The sequence below is a fragment of the Dipteris shenzhenensis genome, chromosome 32 (assembly GCF_047967505.1).
Source record: "Dipteris shenzhenensis isolate YYH24624 ecotype China chromosome 32, Dip_SZ_1.0, whole genome shotgun sequence".
Taxonomy (NCBI): Eukaryota; Viridiplantae; Streptophyta; class Polypodiopsida; order Gleicheniales; family Dipteridaceae; genus Dipteris; species Dipteris shenzhenensis.
Genome location: NC_141627.1, coordinates 33,952,472 through 33,977,955, shown reverse-complemented (window position 1 = coordinate 33,977,955; position 25,484 = coordinate 33,952,472). Strand labels below are relative to the sequence as shown.

The 25,484-nt window shown below is 44.9% G+C and overlaps 1 protein-coding gene across 2 annotated transcripts in view; it reads right to left on the bottom strand.

Moving 5' to 3' along the window:
* The window catches only part of LOC147880641 (valine--tRNA ligase, mitochondrial 1-like), a 67,160-nt gene that overhangs the window by 35,305 nt on the left and 6,371 nt on the right, over window positions 1-25,484 (bottom strand). For both annotated transcript variants that reach the window (XM_087370436.1, XM_087370437.1), the window contains exons 4-12: window positions 22,625-22,690; window positions 22,327-22,499; window positions 16,473-16,545; window positions 16,263-16,328; window positions 15,875-15,958; window positions 12,116-12,193; window positions 11,934-12,017; window positions 11,643-11,722; window positions 7,206-7,263 (exon numbers count right to left, since the gene is read on the bottom strand). In XM_087370436.1, coding sequence (XP_087226562.1) covers window positions 7,206-7,263; window positions 11,643-11,722; window positions 11,934-12,017; window positions 12,116-12,193; window positions 15,875-15,958; window positions 16,263-16,328; window positions 16,473-16,545; window positions 22,327-22,499; window positions 22,625-22,690 — 762 coding nt within the window. The remainder of the gene's footprint in view (window positions 1-7,205; window positions 7,264-11,642; window positions 11,723-11,933; window positions 12,018-12,115; window positions 12,194-15,874; window positions 15,959-16,262; window positions 16,329-16,472; window positions 16,546-22,326; window positions 22,500-22,624; window positions 22,691-25,484) is intronic.

The window sequence follows — 25,484 nt, the reverse complement described above, 5'->3', positions numbered from 1 at the left end:
AATTCTATGAGGGAGATGCTGATTTTGCTCAGCCATGGGCACATTTGAAAGATGGAGGCACCCATCATGCCTACCACATCAGGGATGGCTATTTATTCATGGAGAACAAACTATGTATCACAAAGCAGCTTAGATCTAAAGTGATGGAGGAAAGCAATAACCCACCCTATGCTGGTCATAGGGGTATTGTGGCCACCTTTTCAGCCATGGATAAATTTTTCTACTGGCCTAACATGAAAAAGGACACTGTTGCCTACATTTTAGCTTGTCTCGCATGTCAAAAAGCTAAGTATGAGAGAGGAAAACCCAAGGGTTTACTTCAGCCCCTACCCATTCCTGAGAGACCATGGGAACACATCACCATGGACTTCATTACAGGAATTCCCAAGACCAATCAAAATCATGACATGATTTGGGTGATAGTAGATCGATTCAGCAAGCAAGCCCACTTCATTCCTTGCAGAAAGAATCTCAAGGCACCTGAAGCTGCCCATTTATTTATTAGACACCACGGCATGCCCAAGTCTATAGTATCAGATAGAGACTCAAAGTTCACTAGTAACTTCTGGCAGGCTTTGTTTGAGAACCTTGGAACTCTTCTAAGTTTCTCCTCAGCTTTTCATCCTCAAACGGATGGCCAAACTGAAGTTACGAATAGTACACTCTTGGATTTGCTGAAATTTTATGTGCATGACCAGCAAACCTTTTGGGAGAAATTCCTTCCTCTTGTGGAGTTTGCTTATAACAACACAATTCATTCCTCCACTGGAAAAGCTCCTTTCGAAATTGTATATGGTAGATCTTTACCAACTCCACTCATGCAAACAAAAGAGAAAATCTTTGCCGCTGATCAATTCGTGGAGGATTATGACTCTGCTTATGCCACGGTTCGAGCAGCCATTCAAAAGGCACAGGAGAAACAAAGAGCAGCTGCAAATAAAAGACGGAGGGCGTTTGCAGTGAAAGAAGGCCAATGGGTCTTATTGAAATTTGAGAAAGCCCGGTTAAAAACCAAAGTGGGCAAAAAGCGCATCTACTTCAAGCTATCCTTTCGATATTATGGTCCTTTTCAGGTGTTGCAGGTAATAAATGATGTCTCGATCCGATTGAGACTTCCAGAGCATTGGAAGATCCACAATGTCTTCCACGTAAGCTTGGTGAAACCCTTCATTGGGGAACCACCTCAAGAGCCCACACTGGACGATGCACCTGAAGTAGAGGACACTGAGATCTTGTTGATCCCAGAGCAAATTATTTTGCATAACTTCACTACAGGACGTCGAGGCACGACTCGCAAAATGTACCTTTTGAAGTTCAGAGGACTCCCATCCACCGATGCCCAATGGGTGGACAGAGCTACATTTCAGGAGTGTCCTGAAATCCTGGATGCTTATGAGGAAGCATTTCAGTTGCGGACAACCGAATGAAAGACGGAGGGAATGTCATCCTGCTTCAACATGTATCCACTTGCTTGGTACTATTTCTTTTTGTTTTTCAATAGTATGCTTATTAAGAAATGAAATGTTTTCCTTCTGTTCAGTTACGGACAATGGGGACTAGGTCTAGCATTTGAGGGTGGACCCCCTTGCTTGGGGTTATGGGCATTAGTGACCCACAAGAGTGATGGCCTCTCTTTGAGAGGGACATCTAGAAACCACACCCCACCTGAGTACCCAAACATGGGACCAATCAAATGCACAGATTGCATACCGACCTAGGAACCATTCAAGAGAATGTTCCTTGAGCTTTGGGTGTGGGCCTGGCAGCATGCCAAGAGTAATGGAGATACAAGATAAGACGACAAACAAATGAGCTCAGTATGGCTCAATTATGACCTTAGAGTACGTCAATAGATAGTCTAAGCTGTTAGGAACCCGTGTGTGCGATCAGAATTAAATTCTGACAACTTTGAAATTTTAAGGTTTTTGGGAGTGACGTGGCAGCTGACACGTGGCAGACTGCCACATGGAATCTGAGCTGGCAGGTCAGTCCACCTGTCCCACACATGTGGCAGCATGCATGGCAAGTGGCAGGGCATGCAGGCCAAGTGTTTGGCCCCAAATCTGGTAGATTTGGGGCAGGTTGTGGGCTGTCCTCTTTGGGACTGCAGCCCACCAAAAATCTGGGACAAGTGTCCACCTTCCACTCTAGGCCTAGGGGGGGGGCTGAGCCTATAAAAGAAGGCCTCTCCCCTTCATTCCACACATGAAAATTTCGTCACTTTTCTTCTCCCTCCTTTTAGATGATGCAGCAGAACCTCTCCAGCTCCTTGGGTGCAGCCAGCTTCTCCCCAGGCCATTCTCTCACCTCAGCAACACTTTCTCTCTCTACAACAGCACATTCTCTCTCTACAGTTCCAGCCCCTCCTCTCCAAAAATCTGCCCCCTCTCAGCTCTTCTGGAACAGCAGCAGCATCCTCTCTCCTTCACCTAGCCTGGAGCAGCCACAGCCCCTTTCTCTCTCCTGCTGCAGTCTCTCTCTCTCTACTGCAGAATTTCTCTCTCTACTGTTCCAGCCCATTTCCCTTGCAGAAATCTGCCTTTCTGTGCACCTCTGGAACAGCAGCAGCTCCTCTCTTACATCTCCTCCCTTGGGATCAGCATAGGCACTCTCTCTCTACAGCTATCACTCCATAAAAGCTTTCTCTCTCTAGCCTACAGGCTGTTTTTCTAAGCTGTTCTCATTCCAGCCCCATTTCCACACTCTCCTCACCCAAGGTAGCTTCAGAGGCATCAAGGACTTCATCTACAAAAGGGCCAAGTCACGAAGGGAGCCTGTATTGTCAAGTTTATCTCATTTACAGCACTATTTCATGTTGTTTCTACTATCTTTCTAGAAACTAGTGTTTGTCTCTAATGTTGGATGTAAGTGGTGATTGTTGCAGGCTTCTTCCTTGTGGATTGGGCAAGCCAAGAGCTGAAACCTGAGCTTGGAGTCCTCCTCTATTGTGTGTCTTTAGAGATAGAGAGACTACTATGTGCTAGAGAGTCTTGGTAGTAAAGGGCTCATAGGTGCATTGCACCTTGGTCTTGTATCTCCATTTTCAAGAATAAAGTGAGCCTGGATAAGGGGGGGGCCCCGTCTTGGCCCCTCAATCATATTGCATTCTCCAATGATGTCACTTTGTGTTTAAGCTGTATAAGTCTTAATTCCAGCTTAATTGCAAACTCTTAAGTTCAAGTATATGTGTTTGGCAACTCGCAATCATCTCATTCAAATGCCTCTGCAAAATCCGTTGTTTGAATTGATAGAAAGCACCGAGTAGTTTACAGATCTGTCTAATACAGAGTGGGCTCGTGTGGAGCGCCTACAGGTTCTCATGTTATCACAGATGATTCTCAGTAAGCAGTCAGTTCCTCACCAGATTATCCAAGCTGAGTTTGGGTCATCTCCCTTGCAGCTCGATGCAGCATTTCAAGTCATCACCTACTTATATTAAGTCAAGGGATACGGGGATTGCACCTCTAGATGCAACAGATTACCATGGCTAGCATTGTCCTCTTCTCTAGCACTATCAGCTGCAGGTGACCAGAGATGCTGGTTTGCACACAGAGAGGTGGTTTGAGCGACTAGGGATCCACATGGATAGGCTTCGTCCCTTCCAATAGAGCATTGACGTGTCATTCTCCCCACTCCGGTATTATGAGGTCAACCAGGTCATACGTAAGGATCTTTGCAACTACATACATTCCAGACCTGGTTGGAACATAATGAGCTCCTAGTGAAGCTTAGCTTCTATAGAGATCATTGCCTACATGTCTCAGATGAGAGGTTTATTGACCCACCATGATATACGCAGATTCATCTACCCCATTCACCGAGGATCTCTATTGAGCAATTTCGGGTCTCTTCTTGAGAGTGGCCAGGCAAAGGGTTTACCCAAGGAGAGATGCATATGCACCTTTTGTGACCTACAGGAGATTGAGTCTGAGAAGCATTCCATTTTCAGATGTCAGGTGTACTCTGAGATTCGGGGGCGCTTCTATTGTCTATACAGAGATGCTTGGCCACCTTCATTCACGAGGCAGTTAGACACCGTAAGTGTACCCTGATAGACCCTTCTTAAAGCATGATCCCTGAGTTTTTCCAGCCAGACCGTACAAGCTCCCACCTGCTAGGCCTTCAACACGATCGCGACCCAGAGCCAGTGACACGACAGCTCAGACAGAGGGTTGACGCACAAATTACACTTGGGGTCATTCCCTCCTTATTCAGAGTTGAAGCGCGACCAACAGGGGTCACTATCCCCCTTGCTAGACATAGAGCCTTATCCAAGAGACAGCGCAAGACTGCACCCACAAGCAACCAACAGCATTCTATCTCTGATTTCATGCTACCCCTCCCTCACCCTTGATGAGGCAAGATAGAGGGGACCTCGATCATGACACTTTGTATTCTGGACCATATTTCACTTTGTATTCTGATGACACATGCTCTGATGACGATGATGATAGTGATGATGTAGAGGATTATTCTGATATGACTATGTAGCATTTAACTTTTTGCTTTTTGCATGGGTGTTGATGCTCAATTAGTAGGTCCACCCTTTCAGCTTGCTTGTACCAGATTTCTCAGACTCATAGACCCATCGGTCTTCGAAAGACTTTAGCAAAATTCCTCTCTCTCTCTCTCTCTCTCTCTCTCTCTTTGGCCATGGATTGGGGATGCATTATCAACGCCTTTGGCACTATCTTTCTCAGATGCTTTATTCCTTTTTGCTGGTACCTAGGTTGGAGCTTATGTATCGCCGACTGATTGGTCCTTGCATCGCCAGGGTTCTTCTACCCACCCATTATGCCGGGGTCATATCTCAGTGGCTGGTTTATACAGGGTTTTGATGCCTCCTCCTTGGATTGATATCACATCATGCGAATCAGCTTTGGTCTTTAAATCGTAATGCCAAATGGTACCATTTTTGAGTACGCATACACACATATGTATCTATATATGCATACATAGTATAAACATATATATACGTACACACCGACATATGCATATGTACACACATACACGCGCCCTGTGCCCACATGTATGGTTAGCTAAGTTAGCACATACCGTCTCTACGAGAACATAATAGCTGAATTAGCACTTGTAATACGAAACATAGGGGTTGAACAAGGTTTCCCCCTCTCGTCGAAACTCTTCGTCTTTTATCGATGAGTTAGAAGAGTGGACGAGAATGTACAGCAAGGAGGGTGTTCAAATTGCAGGGTACGCTTTGTTAATGCTTATCTATGCATATGACGTAGTATTATTCGCAAAGAATAAGGAGGGCTTGCAAGCACATATAGATGCGCTGAAAGATTTCTGCAAACACTCAAGGATGCAGGTCAATATAGACAAGTCAAACGTAATGGTCATTGGGAAACACAACAAACAAGTATAGGATTTCACGAACAACAACAAGTGGAACGCATATACCTAGATGAATCCAAGAACATTCCCAAACTCATCCTCTAAAAACACAACATAGTGCAGTTTCAATCTCACGAGAGTCACTCATAAGATTGAAAACCATAAACTCCATCACGCATAGCAGGGACTAGCTACTATGACATCCCCACTGACGTCATCGGCGCCCAACAGTGGGTGTAGACCATAGTATAAAAGTATGCTCTCATACATACAAATCCACACACCCACACATACTTGAGCATCCATTTATACAAAGTCTTCGTACTGAGTTTCAATCGGCACTCCGGAGGTGAAGGGCAAACTCAGCCATGACGAAGGCTAGCACTAAAGGAGAAGGCTAATCAAAAAGTAGTCCAAATCTCTTCATTCAAGCTACAACTGCTTGTGAAGTCTAAACAATTTCATTTTAGTCTCTCCCAAACGAGCATCTAAATCTAAATCTAGCTGATAGGGCAACGCACCATTTAAGATAGAAAGAATTATCGCAATACTAGCAGGCCGCAACTTGGACGAAAACTTCACAAGGTGAAATTTGCATGTCCGCTAATACGGCAGAAGCATATACCTAGATGAATCCAGGAACATTCCCAAACTCGTCCTCTAAAAACACAACATAGTGCAGTTTCAATCTCACGAGAGTCACTCATGAGATTGAAAACCATAAACAAGTGGAACACATGCATGGAAAGAAGGATTCTAGGGGGTTTAAAAGCTCTATATAGCTTCCAAAACAAATGCAAGAAGGCACACCCGTGGAATTCACCATGCTTGTGCAGACAGTAATCCTCTATGGATGCCCCGCTTGGGCACCCCGCTTGGGCACCCGGGCTGTCTAGAACATACTGGGAAAGATAGGGGAGTTAGGGGTTAAGGCACAGACACCCTACCCAATCCTACTCGCAGAGACGGGTATGATACCTCTAGAGGGGGAAGCATTGTGTCAATTCATGGCTTACCTCTAGAAGATGGACGACAGTAGGATACCACACAAGGCGATGGAAGGTACACAGAGCATGGGCTGGCACAGGGAGGGAATGAAATGGATGGAAACATTGGGTATAGCAGCCACTGATTTACCAGAAGATGCATGTGAAATAAGAAAGATTGTGACACAGAAAATGGTACAAATACTCTGGCAAAACCCAGGTACAAAAATGCAATCGCATCGGGAATCCAAATGCCCTCCCGTGTGAAATTCCATGGACTAGCCTAACTCAATGGACAGCCATGGAATGCAGAAATATCTCAGGTAATATCAACATTTAAAAGACATCTCATCTGCAAAATCAGAACTAGCTCACATGATCTCGAGATAGACAGGGGTAGATGGGCAAGTCCATGAATTTCTAGAGAGGAAAGAAACTGCAAACATGGGAGGTAGAGAATGAACAACATGTACTCCTAAGATGTAGAGCCTATGCACACATCAGAGAAGAATATGGGGGCAGCAGAGATCTAAAAAACCTGCTAGAGCAGCCAGCCACAAAGCTAGGAAGCTACTTGAAAGGGTTTTTGAACATTGCAACAAGGTACTGGGTCTAACACATAAGCTAGCCAAACAAGTACTCAATACAGTTTGTAATTTTTCTCACTGGACGTAAGGGAACACTATTAATTGATAGTGATCACCAGTCCCATAGATCCTAAAGGGTCTCCTGCGGGCACCAAAAGGAAGAGCGGAAACATAGTACTAGCACATGTGAAAATCTTAAAATCTCAAGCAAGCAAAAGATTGAAAGTGATTCTGCTTTAAATTTCTATTTTATTTTTTTAAGATGAAGTAAGATTACCTCAATGTCTGAGATAGCAGTCCTTAATACACAGTCCCAATTGACCAGACGGTTGTCCCTGTTAAAGACAAAATCAGACTTGAGCGATAGGAAAGAATAGACAAGATTCTTTTCACCCACTCCTCTAAAATAGCCTTACAGTAACTCTTGAATCTAGTACACAAGCACGACTTAAACTGCATGGACCTCTCCATTCACATTTTCCCTTTAAACCTAGAGTTGACACAGGTATTTTCAGTCTAATATTTTAGTTGTTTAGTGTAAATGACCCACACATACTCTTGAGTATCCATGTAGACAAAAGTTTTCATACTATGTTTATGTCAGCTCTCCGGAAGTGAAGGGCAGACTTGGTCATGACTAACGCTAGCACTAAAGGAGAAAGCTAATCAAAAAGTAGCCCACATTCTCTCATTCAAACTGCAACTATTATATTTTAGTCTCTCCAAAACGAGCATTTCTAAGTTATAATTGCTTGGAAAAGCAGCTATTAGCAAAACGCACCTTAAGACAAAAAGAATTTATCACAATATCAAGAGGCTGCAACATGGAAAAAAAAATCACAGCTGTCTGCTAATACAACAAGAACAATGATCAAGATGAATCCAAGAACATGCCCAAGCTCATCCTCTAAAAGCACAATAAATAGTGCAGCTTCAATCTCATGACAGTCACAAGGGTGAAAACCATACACTCCATCATGCACAACGTCTTCTATGGATCAAATATCAACATCTGCTCTCCGATGGTGTGGTTTATGTCATCTAGAAAATGCTCCACATCATCCACACTCCACCTGAATCTTACGTGGTAACTCACCCTGATGTAGGCCTCCGGGTGGTAGCGACCATCTAACAAATTTCTTCATGGAAATCTACGTCCAGAAAACCTTCTAATCTCCGGATCAATTTTCCCTGTGCGCAATCCTCAGGTTCAGATCCAAAGTCTTCCAAAGTCACATTTGTACTCTCCTTGTGCTCTCCCATCTTTGACAAGAAGTCTTTGACAAAGTCTGGTTTGTAAATCTCCAATAGTGTGCAGCTGGAGAGGAAACTGAGCAGGCTGCTCACCACCCAACCATGACATCTACGAGATGTAATCCCGAATCAGGAGATGTCCCCTCTGAGCCACGAGCTGAGCTACTGGCACAAACTCCCAACCATATCCTAACCAGCCTGGTGTCCCATACCACCAAGTGGCGCTGTGAAGCCTGGGATCTGTTGCTGGGCCTTGGGCTACGCTATGATGCAAGCGCGCGTCCGCGACTCAATCCAGGATCAGACCTAGCACCTGAGAACGAAACTTGCTCCCATCGGCTCTCTGAGAACTAAACCTCTGGGCCCCTTATATAGACTCGAGCCCCAAGAGCCAAAAATAGCGAAGACCTCTAACTAGTCCGTACCCTTGCCACTCAACCCGAGAATCAAGCCTGCCTAGCTCTAAGTCTCCCCAGGCTACCTGAGCTAGTCTTGTGTACCCAGTACACGTCGGATACCAATCCGTGCACATGACATACTTCCCCTCCTCTAAGAACGAACTCCTGAGTTCGCTAAAAACCCCGAGAATGTCCTCTGGAGGTTCTGTAAGGTCTCTCATGTTGCATCCTCCTCAACACGATCCTTCCACTTGATTTTGTATTCCGTGATAGTTCTATTACGAATCTGTCTTTCACTAAATTCAAGAATACACTCAGGTTCGTGTGGAATAGGTTGAGCCCCAGGTACTAAGTCTATGCGATGATCTACTGCCCGTTCTAAAGTAAACCTTCCGGCAGTTGAGCAGGGAATACATCCATGAAATCATCTAACAACGTTCTCAATTCACGGTGTTCAAACACACTTAAATCATTCTTGTTATAAACAAAGACAACAAATGAAGAAAGCGGAATCAAAACACACTGATAGACATCATAATGAGAAGTGTTTAATATATTCCGAAGCTGCATCGCAGATACAATAGGTCCCTGAGAAGAGGGAATGTTATCACACTGAATACAAAATTGGGTGTCCTTATCCAAAAAAGAAAGAGTATCGTCCTTCCATCCAATCCGAATATCGTGGGTTTTAAACCACTATATTCCGATTAACAAGTCCACATGCTCCAAGTGCATGACATAGCATGTAAGAGCCGCTGTGTATTCTTGAATCTGGATAGAAAGGGCTTCAATCTTGCGATCCCAAAACTGCTTCCCAGCTGGAAGCTGCACCTCATAGGTGTGATCGCTAGGTATCGTGGACAACCCCATATTCTGCACAAGTTTGTAATTAACAAAGTTGTGAGAGCTGCCCGGGTCAAAGAGAATGTGAACTCTTTGGTCCCTAACTTCTCCATAAACTCGAAAAAGATCATGGGAACCAAATAACGAAGTATTAAAAGTGCAATTACAAGAAAGTGGGCACATAATGACATTTACAGAAATACATGTCATCGAAACTTGATTAGTTCCCTTAGCTTTGGTACCCGGACCCGCCTAGAGCTTCGGTCCCGACGCTTGCTTCTGGTTCTTGCGTTTAGGACAATCATTCTTAGTGTGGCCCCACTCCTCGCAGAAGAAGCAACGTCCTTCCTTCTTTAGCTTCAAGGTACGAAGGAAACGGGCACGACCATTCTTCGCCTGAGTCAAATGTTTCTTGGAGGCGTTGTCTATAGGCTTCGTCTCCCTGGTACCAGTGGTAGACTGGAAGAACTTCCTCTTGTTCTTCCCACCCGTGTCGGCAACTGTAATTCCCTTTGCACTGGCCATGGTATCATCATAAATACGCACGTAATTCATGGCCTCTTGCAACGTGGTACACTTGTTGTTCTTGATCTGTAACTTGTACGAGTCAGGAAAACCATCCACAAAGAAACCTAACAAGGTCACTGGATCCGTCTTTGTAGCTCTGGTCTGCAAATCCCGAAACCTCTAAAGATAAACCTCAAAAGTCAAATTCAGCTTGGACATATCGAGGGCTTTGAGCTTGCCTACAATATCGTAATCTTCCTCCTCCTTGAGAAACTCTTTCCTGAAGACCCCTTCGAATTCGTTCCATGTTGCAGACTTGGGTTGGAGTTCCTTCCACCACAATAAAGCCTTTCCTGACATGAACCCGGCTGCAAGCTGTATTTTCTTGTCATCTGGATAAGGGTGAAACTGGAAGTGTACTTGCCACTTGTGCAACCAAGTGTCAACAACCTCATTGGTACGAGACTTCTGATCTCCAAGAAAAGGATCTGGAGTGATGTTCGGACCTAACACTGAAGCCATGGCATCCACATGCGTGAGCGCCTGAACAGTGCTAGTCAAAAGTGTGAGTGTAGTTTGAATCCCTTGGAGTTGTTGTTTCAACCCCGTTTGATTCGTATTAACTTGCTCAAACTTTCCATCAAGAGCAGTGGTGAATTCACTGAAGGCCTTTTTCGTAATCAAATCATCATAGAGACCCTGGTCATCCTCCGCATGGTAGTTCAAATCCTGGTCTCCCATCGCAAGCTCAAGGTCTGCAGAATCAGCAATGACTGAAATCTGATCTGAAAAGAAGATAGGCTAGAGAAGAGAAACAAGCAGGTGGCCTCGGAGGTAGGAGGTAGAAACGAAGTGGAAGCTGGCCAAGAAGGAGGCGATGGAAGAAGGAAAAGCTGGTCGATGAAGAAGGTAAGCGGGCTGAGCTGAGCTCATGATTCAGCTCAGATTCTGAAACCTGGGACTCCGCTCCTGGCTGTCCGTACGAAGGATTGTAGCAGGCCGTACAAGTGTTCTGGCTCCCGGGCGTGAAGGTGTAGAGGGGCTGGAATTTTGCGCAATCTGCAGGCTATGGGAGAAGGCAATTTGGCCGAACTTATAGCGGGAGAGCAGGATTTTAGTAAAGCCCTGCTTTTCCAAAAGCTCACCCTCCAAAAACAAAGGGGTAGCGCTTTTTTTAAGCCCCCAGGCCCCCGAAAAGCAACTGGCCTAGATTGCGATCTATCCCTATCCTGTTGCGCACCTTCCTACGCTCCCCTTCTACCTGCCATCACAACCCTTGAGCAGCCAGCCGACATGCGGGATCCCCTTGGGTTCACCCCAACTTTACGCTCTCTCCTGACTCCCTTCTGACGCCTCTACTCGGACCCCACTACTTCCTCCTAACTACACCTCTCTCCCTCTCTCTCAACCTGTCACGATGACATGAATAGTGGAATGATAAAGAAAGCAAGCATGTCCAATCCCTAAACAAGACCAAGAAGGACACCATAAGGGGTATCTCGAACTTTACTGTGCAAGAGATCTTAGTCACCTTTAATGGCAACTAAACAAGGGAATTTCTAAGCATGTATCAAAGAAAATGAACTGCAAGGTCCCCTCTTCTAGGAGGTGCATTGCAAGAAATTACAAATGAGGAATCTTTTCCTCACAAAAGCTCAAAAGAATATGTGTATCTACGCTTAATTAAATATTCAAGAGAAGAACACCAAAACCTGTATATCAGCCCTTCATGATACAAACGCACAAATGCCTCAACTACTGCCCTTGATCTCTTCTCATCCATCGTAAAGCACTATAACCAAAAAAAAAAAAAAAGGTAATTTATGCTTCAGGACTGTAAAAAAACTGCCAACCAGAAATTGTTTAACTAAATACTGAACCATTCAGAAGACGTGTGTGATTCTGGGAAACCAACCCCCTGTAAGCCATTTGTGAGTAAGCTGTATAAATTAGCATTACATCAAAATTTAGAAGCCATACTTGGATAGATAAAAAATACTTACTTCTCTTGACCAATCAAGGGAAGCCCCAACTCGTCGAAGTTGCTTGAAGATAGTCCCTCCATACTCCTCTTTCCATTTCCATACCTGTCTTTCAACAATCCCAGAAGATGATTATCAAGGAGCACAAACCCTGTAAATTCCCTCGATCTGCTCAAAAGGATATCTGTTAGAGAAAAGCATACCTCTGCAACAAACTTCTCTCGGCCAAGATCATGTCTAGTCAGCCTTTTCTCCTTCATTACTTTCTTCTCTACAACAACCTACAAAACACATACCAATTGAGACCACTGAGAACATCAAGCTTACACCAGAGCAAGCATAAAGAGGATCACTGGAAGAATCAAAACATGAGTCAAAGGAGAATAGTCATCTTGCCTAATATATATACTGCCTTCCTTGCATAGAGACTAAAGATTACGAAATGAAGGGTCACAAGTGCTAAAAAATAAGTGCATCCCTGTCAGAAATTGTGCCCCCCAAAAAAATCTTAGTGGTCCGCTGAAGCTTAAGCTGCTGCTCCTCCCCAACCTTTGCTGCCCCCTCTCCCTCAGCCCCTCCCTCTCCCCCTCCCTTCCCTCAGCCCCTCCCTCCCTCCCCCTTCCCTCTCAGCCCGCCCCCTATCCCGCTTCCACTGGCCGTGATGGATTTCCAATCAGCCAATCCTATCCCGCTTCCAGCCTTCCAGCGGCCGCGAAAACAATCACATTCTCAGAAGACAAGTTGCAGCAGCTCAAGAAGGATGTAGAACGTGAAAGTTCTACCACTTTGATCGCACACATCTATGGATCTCACCATTCGATATCACAAGCCAGAGACTGGATGTTTGCAGCGCTCCCCTCAAACCTCACCCCTCGACTCATCGATGTTCGCTTACTAGGGAGAGGTTTCTTCCAGGTTGTTTTTGATTCACCGGAGGCTGCGAGCGCCGTGCTCAAAGGCGAGTACCTGCACTTGGGACATAGAAAGATTTTCTTTGACCCTTTCGTGCTGGGCTTTGATCCTGTGGAGGAGTCCAAGCAGGGGTTCTCTTTGTTCGTTCGATTTCCCGGTCTCCCACAAGTTTACCATCGATTACTCCCATTGATTGGGGAGCACTTCGGTATTGTCACTCAGATCGCCCCCTCCCTGGTTTGCCCACGACGGCTGTAGAGGCAATCAGTTCTGACGGAGTTCCTAGAGCTAGGATCCTTTCACCATACCCTAGTTTATCAGATGAGCATGTCATGCTTCAACGTCCGGATGGCTCTTTCTTTCGACAGAGAGTGGAGATCACGGGCAAACAAGACCAGTGCAGAATCTGCAGGACCGTTCGACACGGAATGCCCAAAAAAGAAGAAAAGGCCCCAAAAACCTTATAGTACAGCAGCTCCCCCTAGACCTCAACAGGGGGGTGGTATGGTTCTAGCACCCCCTCCTCGGTCCTCAACCTCGACAAGGTGTTGGTACAGTTCGAAAACCACCTCCTCGACCTCGACAGCGTCTTGGTACAGGTCCCTCACGTCAGAGTGCTCCTTCAGTATCTCCTCCTGTTGTCCCCCTAGTTGTTGGACACGGAGTTATCTTCCCCTCTATTGACCAGTGGATTCTTCTTTTGATTAGGGAACGTGGAACATAAGGTTGGATTCCTCAACCTCTACGCCCCCAATAATAGAGAGGATCATGTCTTCTTATTGCTCTCCTGGGCCCCCATTGCAGATTCATGGGTCATTGGAGGAGACTTCAACATGGTGGAGTTTCCCTCAGACAAAAACGGAGGCAGAGAGGGTGGCCTCCACTCCTTGGAGAGGGCAGCTTAGGATGCATTCCTCTTTAGTTTCAGTGGCAGAGATGCTTGGTTTGATGATGCCTTTCACACTCAGTCACAGTCACTCCTGTTTCCCGGGTCAAACGGGAGACCGCAAATGCCTATCCATGCACGGATTTACCGTTTCTATGTTGACGATTGGGCCTTGGATAGAGGAGGTTCAATTTGCATTGTTCCTGGGGTTTCTACTTCGGATCACTTTCCAATGGTGCTGATGATTTTTGAGCCACACTTGAGAGGTCAATCCGCCAGTATTAGGATTCCTAATGCCCTTTATGCAGAGGAGGACCTCACAGAGGCAGCTTTTTAGATCTGGGTTTCTCACTTGCAGGGTGGAGTGCCTTCCCCGTCACATATGGCACATGTCCTCTCCAATATTAGTGACTTTTACCATCTGGTTGCAAATACCAGGAGACGTGAGATTCTTAGACAAGAGGTTGGTGTTCGCCAACAGTTGGCATCCTTGCATAGAGAAGAGCAAAAGAGGCCATGCGATGCTTGGATTCAGGAGCGCCTTGCTGCAACAAGGGCTCACGAGCAGATTTTGTTAGATCAAAGAGCAAAGTATGCCTTTCATGCACGAGAGTCATTGTGGTTCCAGATGGGAGGTAGGGTCAATAAGCACTTCTTCTCTACTCATGGCCCTAGACATAGTAGAGAGGGAGTTTCTCAACTCGTTGACTCAGACGGAGTTTTACAGTCAAATCCAGATGTTGTCATGTGCATAGCTACAAATTTCTATGCCTCCCGTCTCTCAACAGATCCTAGTAGCGAGGCCACTAATGATGCCCGGCAGGTCATATGGCAATGTATTCCTAGATGGGAAGTGCCGGACTTACACCCTCTTTTTTCCTGACCTTTTGGGATATGATTGGAGATCACATTACCTCAGCCCTGTAGGGTGTTTAAGACTCCGGTGAGATGCCTATCTCACTTACAAAGGATCTCATACATCTAATCCCAAAAGGAGAGTGCAGAAATTTAGTGTGACAGTGGACACCTATCACTTTATTGGGCACTTGCTATAAAATACAAGCAAAAGCAATCAACTTGCATTTGCATCCCATACTTCCAAATCTTATTCATGATACGCAGATGAGATTTGTTCATGGCAGAAGCATTTTTTATAATATATTCTCTTTTTGGGAAGCTTCGGAGTGGACCATGCACAGTGGACAAAAGATAGCCATTCATCTTCTGGACTTTGAAAAAGCATATGACAGAGTAGATTGGAATTTGTTGGAGGGCACCCTTCCTCATTCTGGGTTTTCAGATGCATGGATCGGAGGGGTTTCAGCTTTGTACAGATCAGTGTAGCCAAAACATGTCACCAGGAATGACTCCAACAAGAGCACAAAAAGGTAACTTTTTCACATGATGATCAACGACAATACTTCAACCACCAGCACCTTTCATGATCCAAGGGACTGGATTGAGAATAGGAAGGGGGGCATGTTAACCAAATTGGTTAACAACGTCATTTGATGGATGGTAGCAAGTCCATGGAGCTAGGATTGTGTCTTGGAGCTAGATGGGCCCAAGAGGATGGTAAAAGAATGAGGAGATTGCCATGTCATCTACCACGTAGGCACTGCCACCTCGTCACTACCACGTGGCACAATCCCTTAGCAGGCACATTTGCCCCTTCACAGGCACACTTAGCACCATGCATGTGCACAGACCTTGCCAGGCACAATTTTGAATGTGAATCTAATGGCCACATCATCATTTTCACCCTTTTTGCCCCTCCACCTAAATCAAGCCATCTCTCTTGATCCACGAAGAATTTGATGGTGCTCCAAAAAGGAAAAAATATCAATTTTTTGTGCTCTACATGCTCATCACATCACACACACATTTTGGCTCGTGTATCACACAATTTTTAGCCTCGGCATCAAATCCATTTCTTGCACGCAGCTGGCCTCAACCTGGCAGTCTAGCCTTTCAACTTGTAACCAACTTTCAAACCTCTACTTGTGTAAATCCTCTAGAAATAAACTTTCAAAATGAGTCCGCATTGCTTGATTCCTCAATTACAAACCAAAGCAAAGGCACACAAAGATGCAAAGATGAGATCAATTTACATGTTCGTGCATAAGTGTGAATGTGTGACAGTATTTTGGAAAACAGAATAGACCTGTGTGGAGATGCCAGCATGGTCAATACCAGGAACCCACAATGTGTTGAAACCCCGCATTCGATGCCACCTTACTACTGTGTCCTGTTTAAGTTGAAAGGCACATGCATGACACAATAACTATTAGTCTAAAGATATGCCCATAGCCTAATAATGCTTTTAGTCTTGAACAGACCAAACAGAGTGCAGCTAGAATGAGGACATAAAAGGATCTGATTGTCTGATAGCCGCACAAACATCAATCACATATGATGAATCTTAATTCACAAGAACCCACTCACAATCTCTCAATGTGTGTGATCTTGCATAATAAGCATAAGAGGAAAAACAAGGTGTAGGTGATTTGACTTCAAGCTTAGTACATGGTCATGGACTCATTACTACTTACTTGAATTGCACAAGTAAGCCCATGTCCTATATGTAAAGCACCTGTAACATTCGGCGGTGGTACAACCTACAGTGAAAAAAAAATAAGCACAGGCTGCATGACATTCTCCTCCTGCAGGTATGGCTTCCCCTCTTCCTTGAAAAACGCAAAAATTAAGGAAAGAGCATGGAAGTAATTTGCACAGCAATTTTCTTGAATGAAATAACTCACAATTACAAAGGGTGGTTTGCTGCTGGAGGGATCAGCTATAAAAAATCCTGCTTTCTCCCACCACTGGTACCACCTGCAGACAAATTGCCATGTGCACATTTGAGAGCACGATTCAGAAGGATTACTATTTCAATTGTCTCACAAGAATCAAGGTCCCTTTAAACTTAAATCCTAATCTCTTTCTTTCATTCCTTCAGGTTCTCATTCTACAGAGCCTATCCTACACATAACAATGCTGAAAAAGTGCAGCCACACACACAAATAATTAGTGATAAAATCCACTCTTGTTACACCATAAAGACCAAAACTTCAAGTTTGAAATGTGAATCACTACTGCAAAAGGAGAATGAGTAGGCACACTATTTCACTTGTCTCACAAGAATCAAGGTCCCTTTAAACTTAAATCCTAATCTCTTTCTTTCATTCCTTCAGGTTCTCATTCTATAGAGTCTATCCTACACATAACAATGCTGAAAAGGTGCAGCCACACATACAAATAATTAGTGACAAAATCCACTCTTGTTACACCATAAAGACCAAAAATTCAAGTTTGAAATCTGAATCACTACTGCAAAAGGAGGAAGAGGAGGCACAAAATGAGCAGAGAAAGATGAAGTAATTAAAAAACACCAATGCCATCAGTAAATCATCATAGCAAAGTGAGGGACATAGGTTAAATCTCGTGGTGACAGACTTAGCTCTGTACCGACTATGTCAACAGTAAGCACATATGTGAAACTAGCATCTCTTGAAGGTTCCTAGCCTTGGCAAGACAGGAATTCAAGTAAAGTCAAGAACTCCCTTTTAAAGAGGTTACTAGGGTATAGAATCCAGTGGAGTACAGGTTCCCGTAGGGTTCAAGACTAGACACTCCAATTCTCAGCCTCAAGCATGTGCAAAAAAAGAATACAGTGCAAAGCAAAAGATAGTGTGATTGAGTCATACATCTTGCAAGCACTTTGTATATGGCGATAAGTCTTGGATCATGTTTGTGGTTTCTTCATGTACATCTATCTGGAGCACTTCCAAAAACTAATGCCATACGATACAAATAACTTGCAACCATGCATCACCAAACTAATCAATATATTGATGCCATCATTGCATAATCATGAGCCCAAAATAACTTTCAACAGAGATCAGGCAAGCAAACTTGTAAAGCAAGTGCCGCAAAGCATGACATTCTCTGTGGTTTTTCAAACATCATCACTCAATACAACGATCCTTTTGGGGAAAAAAATTGCTCCTTCAATAATATAACTTGCAGCCCTCCAAGAAACTTTGAAAATTACATGCAAAGGAGGGAATTTTCCCGTCTCCTATTGAAATCTACATTGTGTTCCCGTCTCCTATTGAGATCTACATTGTGTAAGGGTTATTCCTCATATATGAATCATGTGAAAAGCAACTTTGCACTCCTCAAGAATTATTGGAAATCAGGGGGATGGAGGGAATGTGCACAAGATTGCAAGAAGATAGAGATGAAACCTTTACGAGATGGGGGCTTTGCACAAAATTCAGCTCAAGACTGAACTCAAAGAGACAAGAAATTGAAGTTCATACTCATCAAAAAGTCTCATGGAAGCCTCTTCTCCATCATTTTTTCTAAGCCTCCCTTCTTGAAGATGATCTTAAAGTGGCCTACCTACAACTATTCTAAAAACACCATATGAAAGGAGTCGAAGACACTTCTGAACATCTTGGCATTACAATAACATGACTTAGCATACATGTATCAAGGTGCACCTCTATTATATTAGAGCTATTAAACACATATTCTTATGCCTTACCTGGTTCAGATAATCATACATAATCTAGTGATCTATGTTCCAAACCTTTTGGAAGTCCTCAAAGTGCAAGCAAGTACTTGGCAAACTGCAGACGGGGAAAGGATACAAGACTAAAAGAGGTGAGGCTTCTGAAATATCCCGTCAAATCCACCATCAAACACTCAATTGGATGTAATCGCTAATTTTTGAACACAACGAGCCAAGTCCCAGCTACGGGCTGTTCCAACAGGGACAGCTCCAAAAAAATTGAAAGGATCCTAAAGCGTTTTTTAAAGGGGTCTTTGGAGAGCTGAGAAGACAGCCACCTCCCTAGAAAAACTGCCAATAAGGGTGTCAACACTGAAGAGCTCACGAAGACTTCCACAAAACTCCTTGGGAGGGCAGCTTGGAGTGCTGGAAGAGCGCTCCTCCTCTTTCAAAGGCCTAGCCCGCTACCCGAGCAACTAGAGGTTGCACGAGACGGCCACGGGAGAAAGGGGGGGGGGGGCTCCCTGAGTGTATCAGGGGAGGCTAGGTCCACCTTGGCTGCCAAAGACTAGGCGAGGGAGCCGCCAAGCCCCGGCTGCTCCACAAGCTGCGCACAAGTCGCCTAGGGCCGAGCAGGGAGGCGACTTGCTCGCGGGCACCAAAGACGGAGGCGGCCACCATTTGCGAACTACGAGCTGCCTGGAAGGGGCATGCAATGGCACGGTAGAGGCCAGGCGAAGGAAGGAGAAGAAGTGGCTGAAGAGGGGACCCGAGAGGAGATAGAGGGGGAAGGAAGCAAGGGAGTGGGGGGGGATCGGGGGGCAGCAGCGAGTTCAAGAGAGAAATATTGGCCCGACTTCTGGATACTATTTCTTACTCTCATCAGAAGCTATGTCATGGCTGAGTAAGCAACAACATACTGCCACCCTTTCATCTACAAAGACAGAGGATCTCTATGAAACAGATAACACGTCTCAGATCCTCACTCTCCAACATCAGTTGTACAATCTGGATATGAGTGAGGGAGACAACGTTCATGACCATCTGACAAAAGTCAAGGTGGTGAGGGACCAGCTTGCTGCAGTTGGTCAGAAGGTAGACTCGAGTCAGCTGGCATTGTTGACACTTCACAAGCTACCTAAGAGTTTCAAGAGCTTCGTGACGACGATCACTGCGGAACAGAGGACCAAGCCTCTCACATTCGAAGAGCTTGGCCCGTTACTGTTGTAAGAGGCGGCTTCGGAGAAACTATTTAATCAATCGGACGAGAAAGCACTTGTGGTGAAGGACAAGCTGGGCAACAGCAAGTCCAAGATTCCAAGAACAACAAGACCGAGGATGCAGAGAAGAAGAAGATGATGGAATGTTTCTACGGCGAGAAACTTGGTCACTCAGCTGAGGAATGCCGAAAGAAAGAACAAGGCACACCTAAAGCAAAAGAGGGAGACCAAAGCGAAGGAGGAGCCAAAGGGTAACTAAGGGGGATAACCAAACATGCCCTATAAAGGGTCTTGGTAGTATCCCATTCATCACGACTGCAGGAGACGAGGAGCTGATTTTCAGTGTCCTCTATGTACCGACTTTGTGCAAGAATCTTTTGTCTGTCAACCAAATGGACAAACACAACATGTCCGTACTATTCGACAACAGCAAAGTCACTGTCACATCCAAGGCAAATGGAAAGGTAGTGGTGATAGTCCTATTAACTAATTATTCTACTGCATGTAAGCAAACTATAAGCAACATGAACTTGTTATCACATGGAATGAAACATGAAGTAGAAGAAGAATGATCGACACTTATTCCATTACTATCTCCTCATCTCTACTGAGCTTGTTGGAGCTTCATTACAACACACGCACTCAGCTACAACCATACATAGACTAAGGCACCGAGCCATGGAAGATAAAAGAGATTGTCGCTGAAGACGCCACGCTCATCACGATCAGCTTCCAAGGCATAACATGAGCACCAACTTCAGAGATGACTGTGCCAACAGCAACCCGTGATCACAGCAAAGACCACGGCCTCTCACCGAGCTCTCCAAGTACTCCATGCAGGACATTCCCGACAGCAATTCCAGAGTGCAACGGTCTCAACACAATGTGAAGAAAATCGTGGCTCAGCTTGAGGAGCCCAGATCCTTCAAGGAAGCGAGGGATATCCCAAAATGGCAAGATGCTATGCAAGCAGAAATGGACGCCATTCTCTATCCGTGAGTGTTTCGTGAAGTGTTTCTGAGTGTACTTTGAGCTGAAGGTCAAAGAGAGGTGGAAGAGATTCTATCCTCCTATTTCCAACAAGACTCCTTTGCAAATCCTACCAAAAGAGACACATTTCCATATTCTTTTGGCCCTTCCAACATGGTGGACTCCCAACCCATGGAGACAAAATTTTGGTGTGAATCCAAAATGCCCACAACGTTTCACAATGATGGAGTCTATTCACCACGACATCTAGGGTTTAATTCACAAGATGAGGAGAGATGCTTGCTACATCACATCAGGGACCATCCCCTAATATTAGCTTTCTTCAATGCAAGAAGGTAAACCTCATAGGGGGGTCGTGTTGCCACACTGGTGGTGGAGAGTATTCAGGTCCCAGGATCTCTTCTGGCCGTTTCTTTATCATATGACAGTGGAATCATCTCTTGGTGGCAGCATGGAGTCACCATCTGATGGAAATGTGGAGTCATCTCTTGTGAGCAAGGAGTTGCTAGGCGACAACTTTCATGGCAATTCTCCTTCTATAAAGACAACGATAGTTCATAGTTTTGTCAACTTGTGTGGTGATATATTTTAGGTCATCTTTCATTATCTCTGACCGTGTGTCGGTCTTTCTCTAGCTTGTTTCACGTCTATTGTGCGACTCTGTGTCACAGATCTTTCATGTCCTTCTCCTGGTCTTTGTGACTGAGCATATCAAGTCTTTGTAAGCTCCTCACAAGCCTATGTGGCTGTTTGTTCGGTGCAATGTCCTTCTATGACAGTGTTTTATGCAGTGTAGAGCCTTTGTGGCTGAGATATTTCTCTTTCCAAGAGTCTTGTATTGCCATAACAAGCCCGATAGGGATGAGTGGATGTCTTGGGTTTTGACTTTGACTAGAACGTGTGTCATTGTGTAGAATTTCTGGATTCTATATTTTATGCAGGGATTTCAGTAAGGATTTATGTGGGGTCTTCAGTTCCGAGTTTCAGTAAAAGCAAGCTTTGTAAGCTCTAATTTTCAACACCTAACTCACATAGTCGAGACATCACAGTTTTCAAAGGGAGCAAATATGGACACAACTTTCTTGATCCAGAGAGGGATCCCTCAAATTACCACACTAGATAAGCTACAAATCACCATGTTCAAGCCTCATTCTCCATATATATATATATATATATATTCAACCTCGGAATCATAGCCAATCTCACTGCATGTAGGTATGTCGATCCAAATGTACAAGGGCTATACATGCAACCACGCTTTTATCTCTCATGCACTCCATGTTACTTGGCAAGGCATTATTCACACCCTCATAGCCGGTGCAAGACTCAAGCTCCTCATACACTGATGTGGCCAGGAGAGCATCTTTTATCATTTCTTTTCTACAAGATCTTGTAAGAGATTCTCAAATCAGTTTGTAAACTAATCTAAGCTATCTTGTTTTTAGAAAAGCTGCTAAAAATATTAATTATTAGCAAAAGAAATAGCTAGTTTAAACTTCAATCTACGTGCCTATGATTAACCCTAATCGTAAGCTAGCTAGAAAATATGAATTATCAACTTCTGGTTGAATGTTTAAGTTAGTTTTAATGGTACAACTTAGGAGTTGATCACATTTCTAGGGCTTAAAATCTCAAATTTCAAACAATGTTTGCACACAAGTGCACAAGGATTTGACTAAAGTGTTGTGCCTAAAGCTTAATCATAGACTAGAGAACTCTCGGTTGTATTAATTTTGGAGGCCATCTATGCTCGTCAGGATATCTAGATTACTTCAAGTCTTGCCTCATTAACATGTAAATCCCCAACACACCATCACAATGGCTGATTGGGGTACAACTATCTTATTAAAAATATTAGAATGCATTTCAGATGTGAAAGTGAAATACCCAGCCTCTACGACACTTGGATTGTAAGATTTCGCCATCTCTCGTGCTAGCTGTTTTTTCTTGCCTGGAATAGTAGGAGGATCCACAAAGTCACCTTCATCTTCATCCTCTAGCATTTGCTTTTTAGGTACCTTGGTCTTTGCCGCTTTAATTGGCTGAGCAGCTTTCTCGCTCTGACATATTGGTGCAAGTTAGACTTGGGCTTCTTTGCAAAAAAAAGGTTAGACTTGGGCTATAATAAAAGGAGAAAATTTTTGCAATATATTAAGAGTCCATAAGCCTGAAAATACATTCTCACCTGTGCAGCTTTAGCAGCCTCCGCTTTTTGAGCAGCCTTCAATTTCTTTGCTTCTTTTTCCTTCGCCTTTTGAACAAATCGTATGTGTTGGTTTGGTGCAAAGCTCTCTCTCTCTCTCTCTCTCTCTCTCTCTGCTTGAAAGACGAGCTTTAAAGTTACAGAACAAAGCTTTAAATTACAGAAACCAAACACAAGTATAAAGTAGGGGCAATAGACTACAGGAACTAGCTTGGAAGATGGGCGACAAAACAGGATTTGGCAAAATTACATAAGGTTGCACCGGTGGTCAAGGCTTATCCAAATAAGTAACTCATACAGAATTGGAACTTGACTCGGGAGAAGATTACTATTATAAACAGAACATGACTCTTGGTTAGGTTCTTGCAGGCACAGCACCTCCCCACTCTCTATGATGACATCACATAGTTCTCTAGGCAGGGAAACATCCTCCCTCCTTGGAGACTTCAATGCACGCACAGGAGATAGAAAGGTGCTCTGCTAGATTTTGCATCTGATTCCCTCATCGTACCGGAGTTAGATCCAGCAGAGCATGAGATAGAGTCACGGCATCCACAACCCATGGCATGCTTCCTACAGGCTGCAGCACCATCAAATACCCTCAGAAGACAGCACAGGACAAAAAACGCAGAGTTGACGACTTTTTTGTCGACGTTGACTTTTCATCGACTTGGTCAATGGTCGTTTTGTCCAGCTGCAGCAGCACAGCAGCTCCAGGAACCAGGATCAAGGCAGGGACAGCGGGCTCTAGGACATGCAAGATTTCAGAGACAGCACTCCGCCCTAGACCACATCTTCACCCTACATGCTATCATTGTGGAGGCAAAGTCTAGATCCCAGAAAGTATATGCATGCTTTGTAGACTTTCGGAAGGTCTTCAACATTGTGCCACGCTCTCGTTGTTAGAAATTACCCAACAGAGGGTACGCACAACGGAAGACTGATAGTATTGCCCAGGAGCTCACACAGTGTGGTGTGGGGTGTAGAATCACAAACTTCTTAACTTATGTGCATAGATGTGCAAACCAGTAAATAGACAATGCTCAAAGACAAATATCAAAGCAACACTTTATCCTCTTTCCGTCCGTCCAGAAACTAGGACAGGATACAATACCAAAAGGTTCTTCAACTACAAGCCTGGCACTTCTAGTTCTCTGGGACCGCGTGCTCCACCTCGAGCATATGTAGACTCTCTGTCTAGATCCCTTCCAGCTTGCTGTCCTGAAGCCAGCCTAGGTGGTCAGCCACTCTAGCTCAGTCTGCAGCTTCTCCTAGGTCACCTTGTCCTCCTGAATGTAGGCCTAAGGCTCCCCCTTTGCTGCTCCTGTCTGCTGTCCTGAGGGCTGCTCCAAGTGATAACTGAATGAGGCTCAATGGCCTCTTTATATAGGCCCAAGGGGCCCTGAAATGGACCGACCTGGTAGGGCCGACCCCTAGGTCTGTTTGGGCCGACCAGTCTGCCCCCTCCCAGTCTGTAAACCAACTTGGTTTGGGGGCTGTCCACAGACCCGCCCAGCCACGTGGCAGCCCGCCATAGGCGCAGGCCTCTGCCCTTCTGCCGGCCCTGTTCCAGCCTTGTTGCAGGCTCCATACAAGGCCCAAAGGCCCTGCCATGCAGGCGCATTTGGCCAATGCAGGTCCTGCCCTGTGTCAGGCTTCCAGCAGCCCTGTTCTCCATCAAAGAATCCTCCGTACAGCCCCATACAGTGGGGCCGTACCCTGCTTATGTAAGCACGCCCTTCACAGGGCCCTGTTACAGGCCGTACGCCTGCCCTTTGCCTTGACAGCTGCCCACATAGCAGCTCATGTGCTGCCCATGTGACAGCCCCAATAGCTTCAGGTCTACCTCCCCTATGCTCTCCTCATATGGGGGCTTACAGATGGGGAGGTGACCATTCCAACACTCGTATGATCAGGAGACTTAAAGAGATGCAGATTCTAGAGGTCATTATCTGGGGAGTGATGAGCCTATAGGGGAGAGTTTGTGCCCTAGGAGTCTATCAGATTGGGTTAAGAGCACAATCAAAGTGAAACATGGTTGTCTCCTTTCACCGACTCCCTTTGGGCTCTACATTGATGAGATCACATCCTTTATTGACTGCCTAGGAGGCAAGGGATCACTGCAACTTACAGATATTGCATATGCGGTGCAGATAACAAGTCCTTATACTATCTTCAGCAAAGAGACATCTGGGGGCCCTGGACGTGTTTTGCAGAGACAGAAAGAGAAACCTGACAGTTAACCTTGGGAAGACCAAGGTCGAGATCTTCAACACCTCGCACGCAGTCCACCGTCATAGTCACACCTAACCGAGGTGAGCTTGTGGAGATAGTGCAATCTTACACTAGGGGCTGTCTTCACAGGGCCAGTTTTCAAAATGATCCATGCAGCCAAGGCACTGACTCACACAAGGACAAGAAGCCTTAGCCCAACTAGAGAGGCGCACTTTCAGGATCTGTGCATGAAGGGACGGCTCTTCGACACCCTAGTGAGGGCGACTACCATGTATGCAGCACCTTTTAAGGGAGTGATCACTCAGCGACAGAGTGGAGGAGATTTAAATAGCTAGATGATTATGGGGTCCATGATGATTTGGAGTAAGCCCTCAATCCCCATCAAATTGTACAGGCAAAGTTTGCTATAACACCTCTCCAGGTTGATGCCATTTTTCAAATAATGACTTTCCTCCACAGAGTTTGGGCCTTACCCCACCACAGACTGTCGAGGCAAGCACTCGAGTCATACAGATGGCTAGCAAAGAGTGGGGTCGATACAATAGGATATGTATTCACATGGTTTGACACACACGGTATTCAGATGGACCGGCTTCCCCCCTTTCAG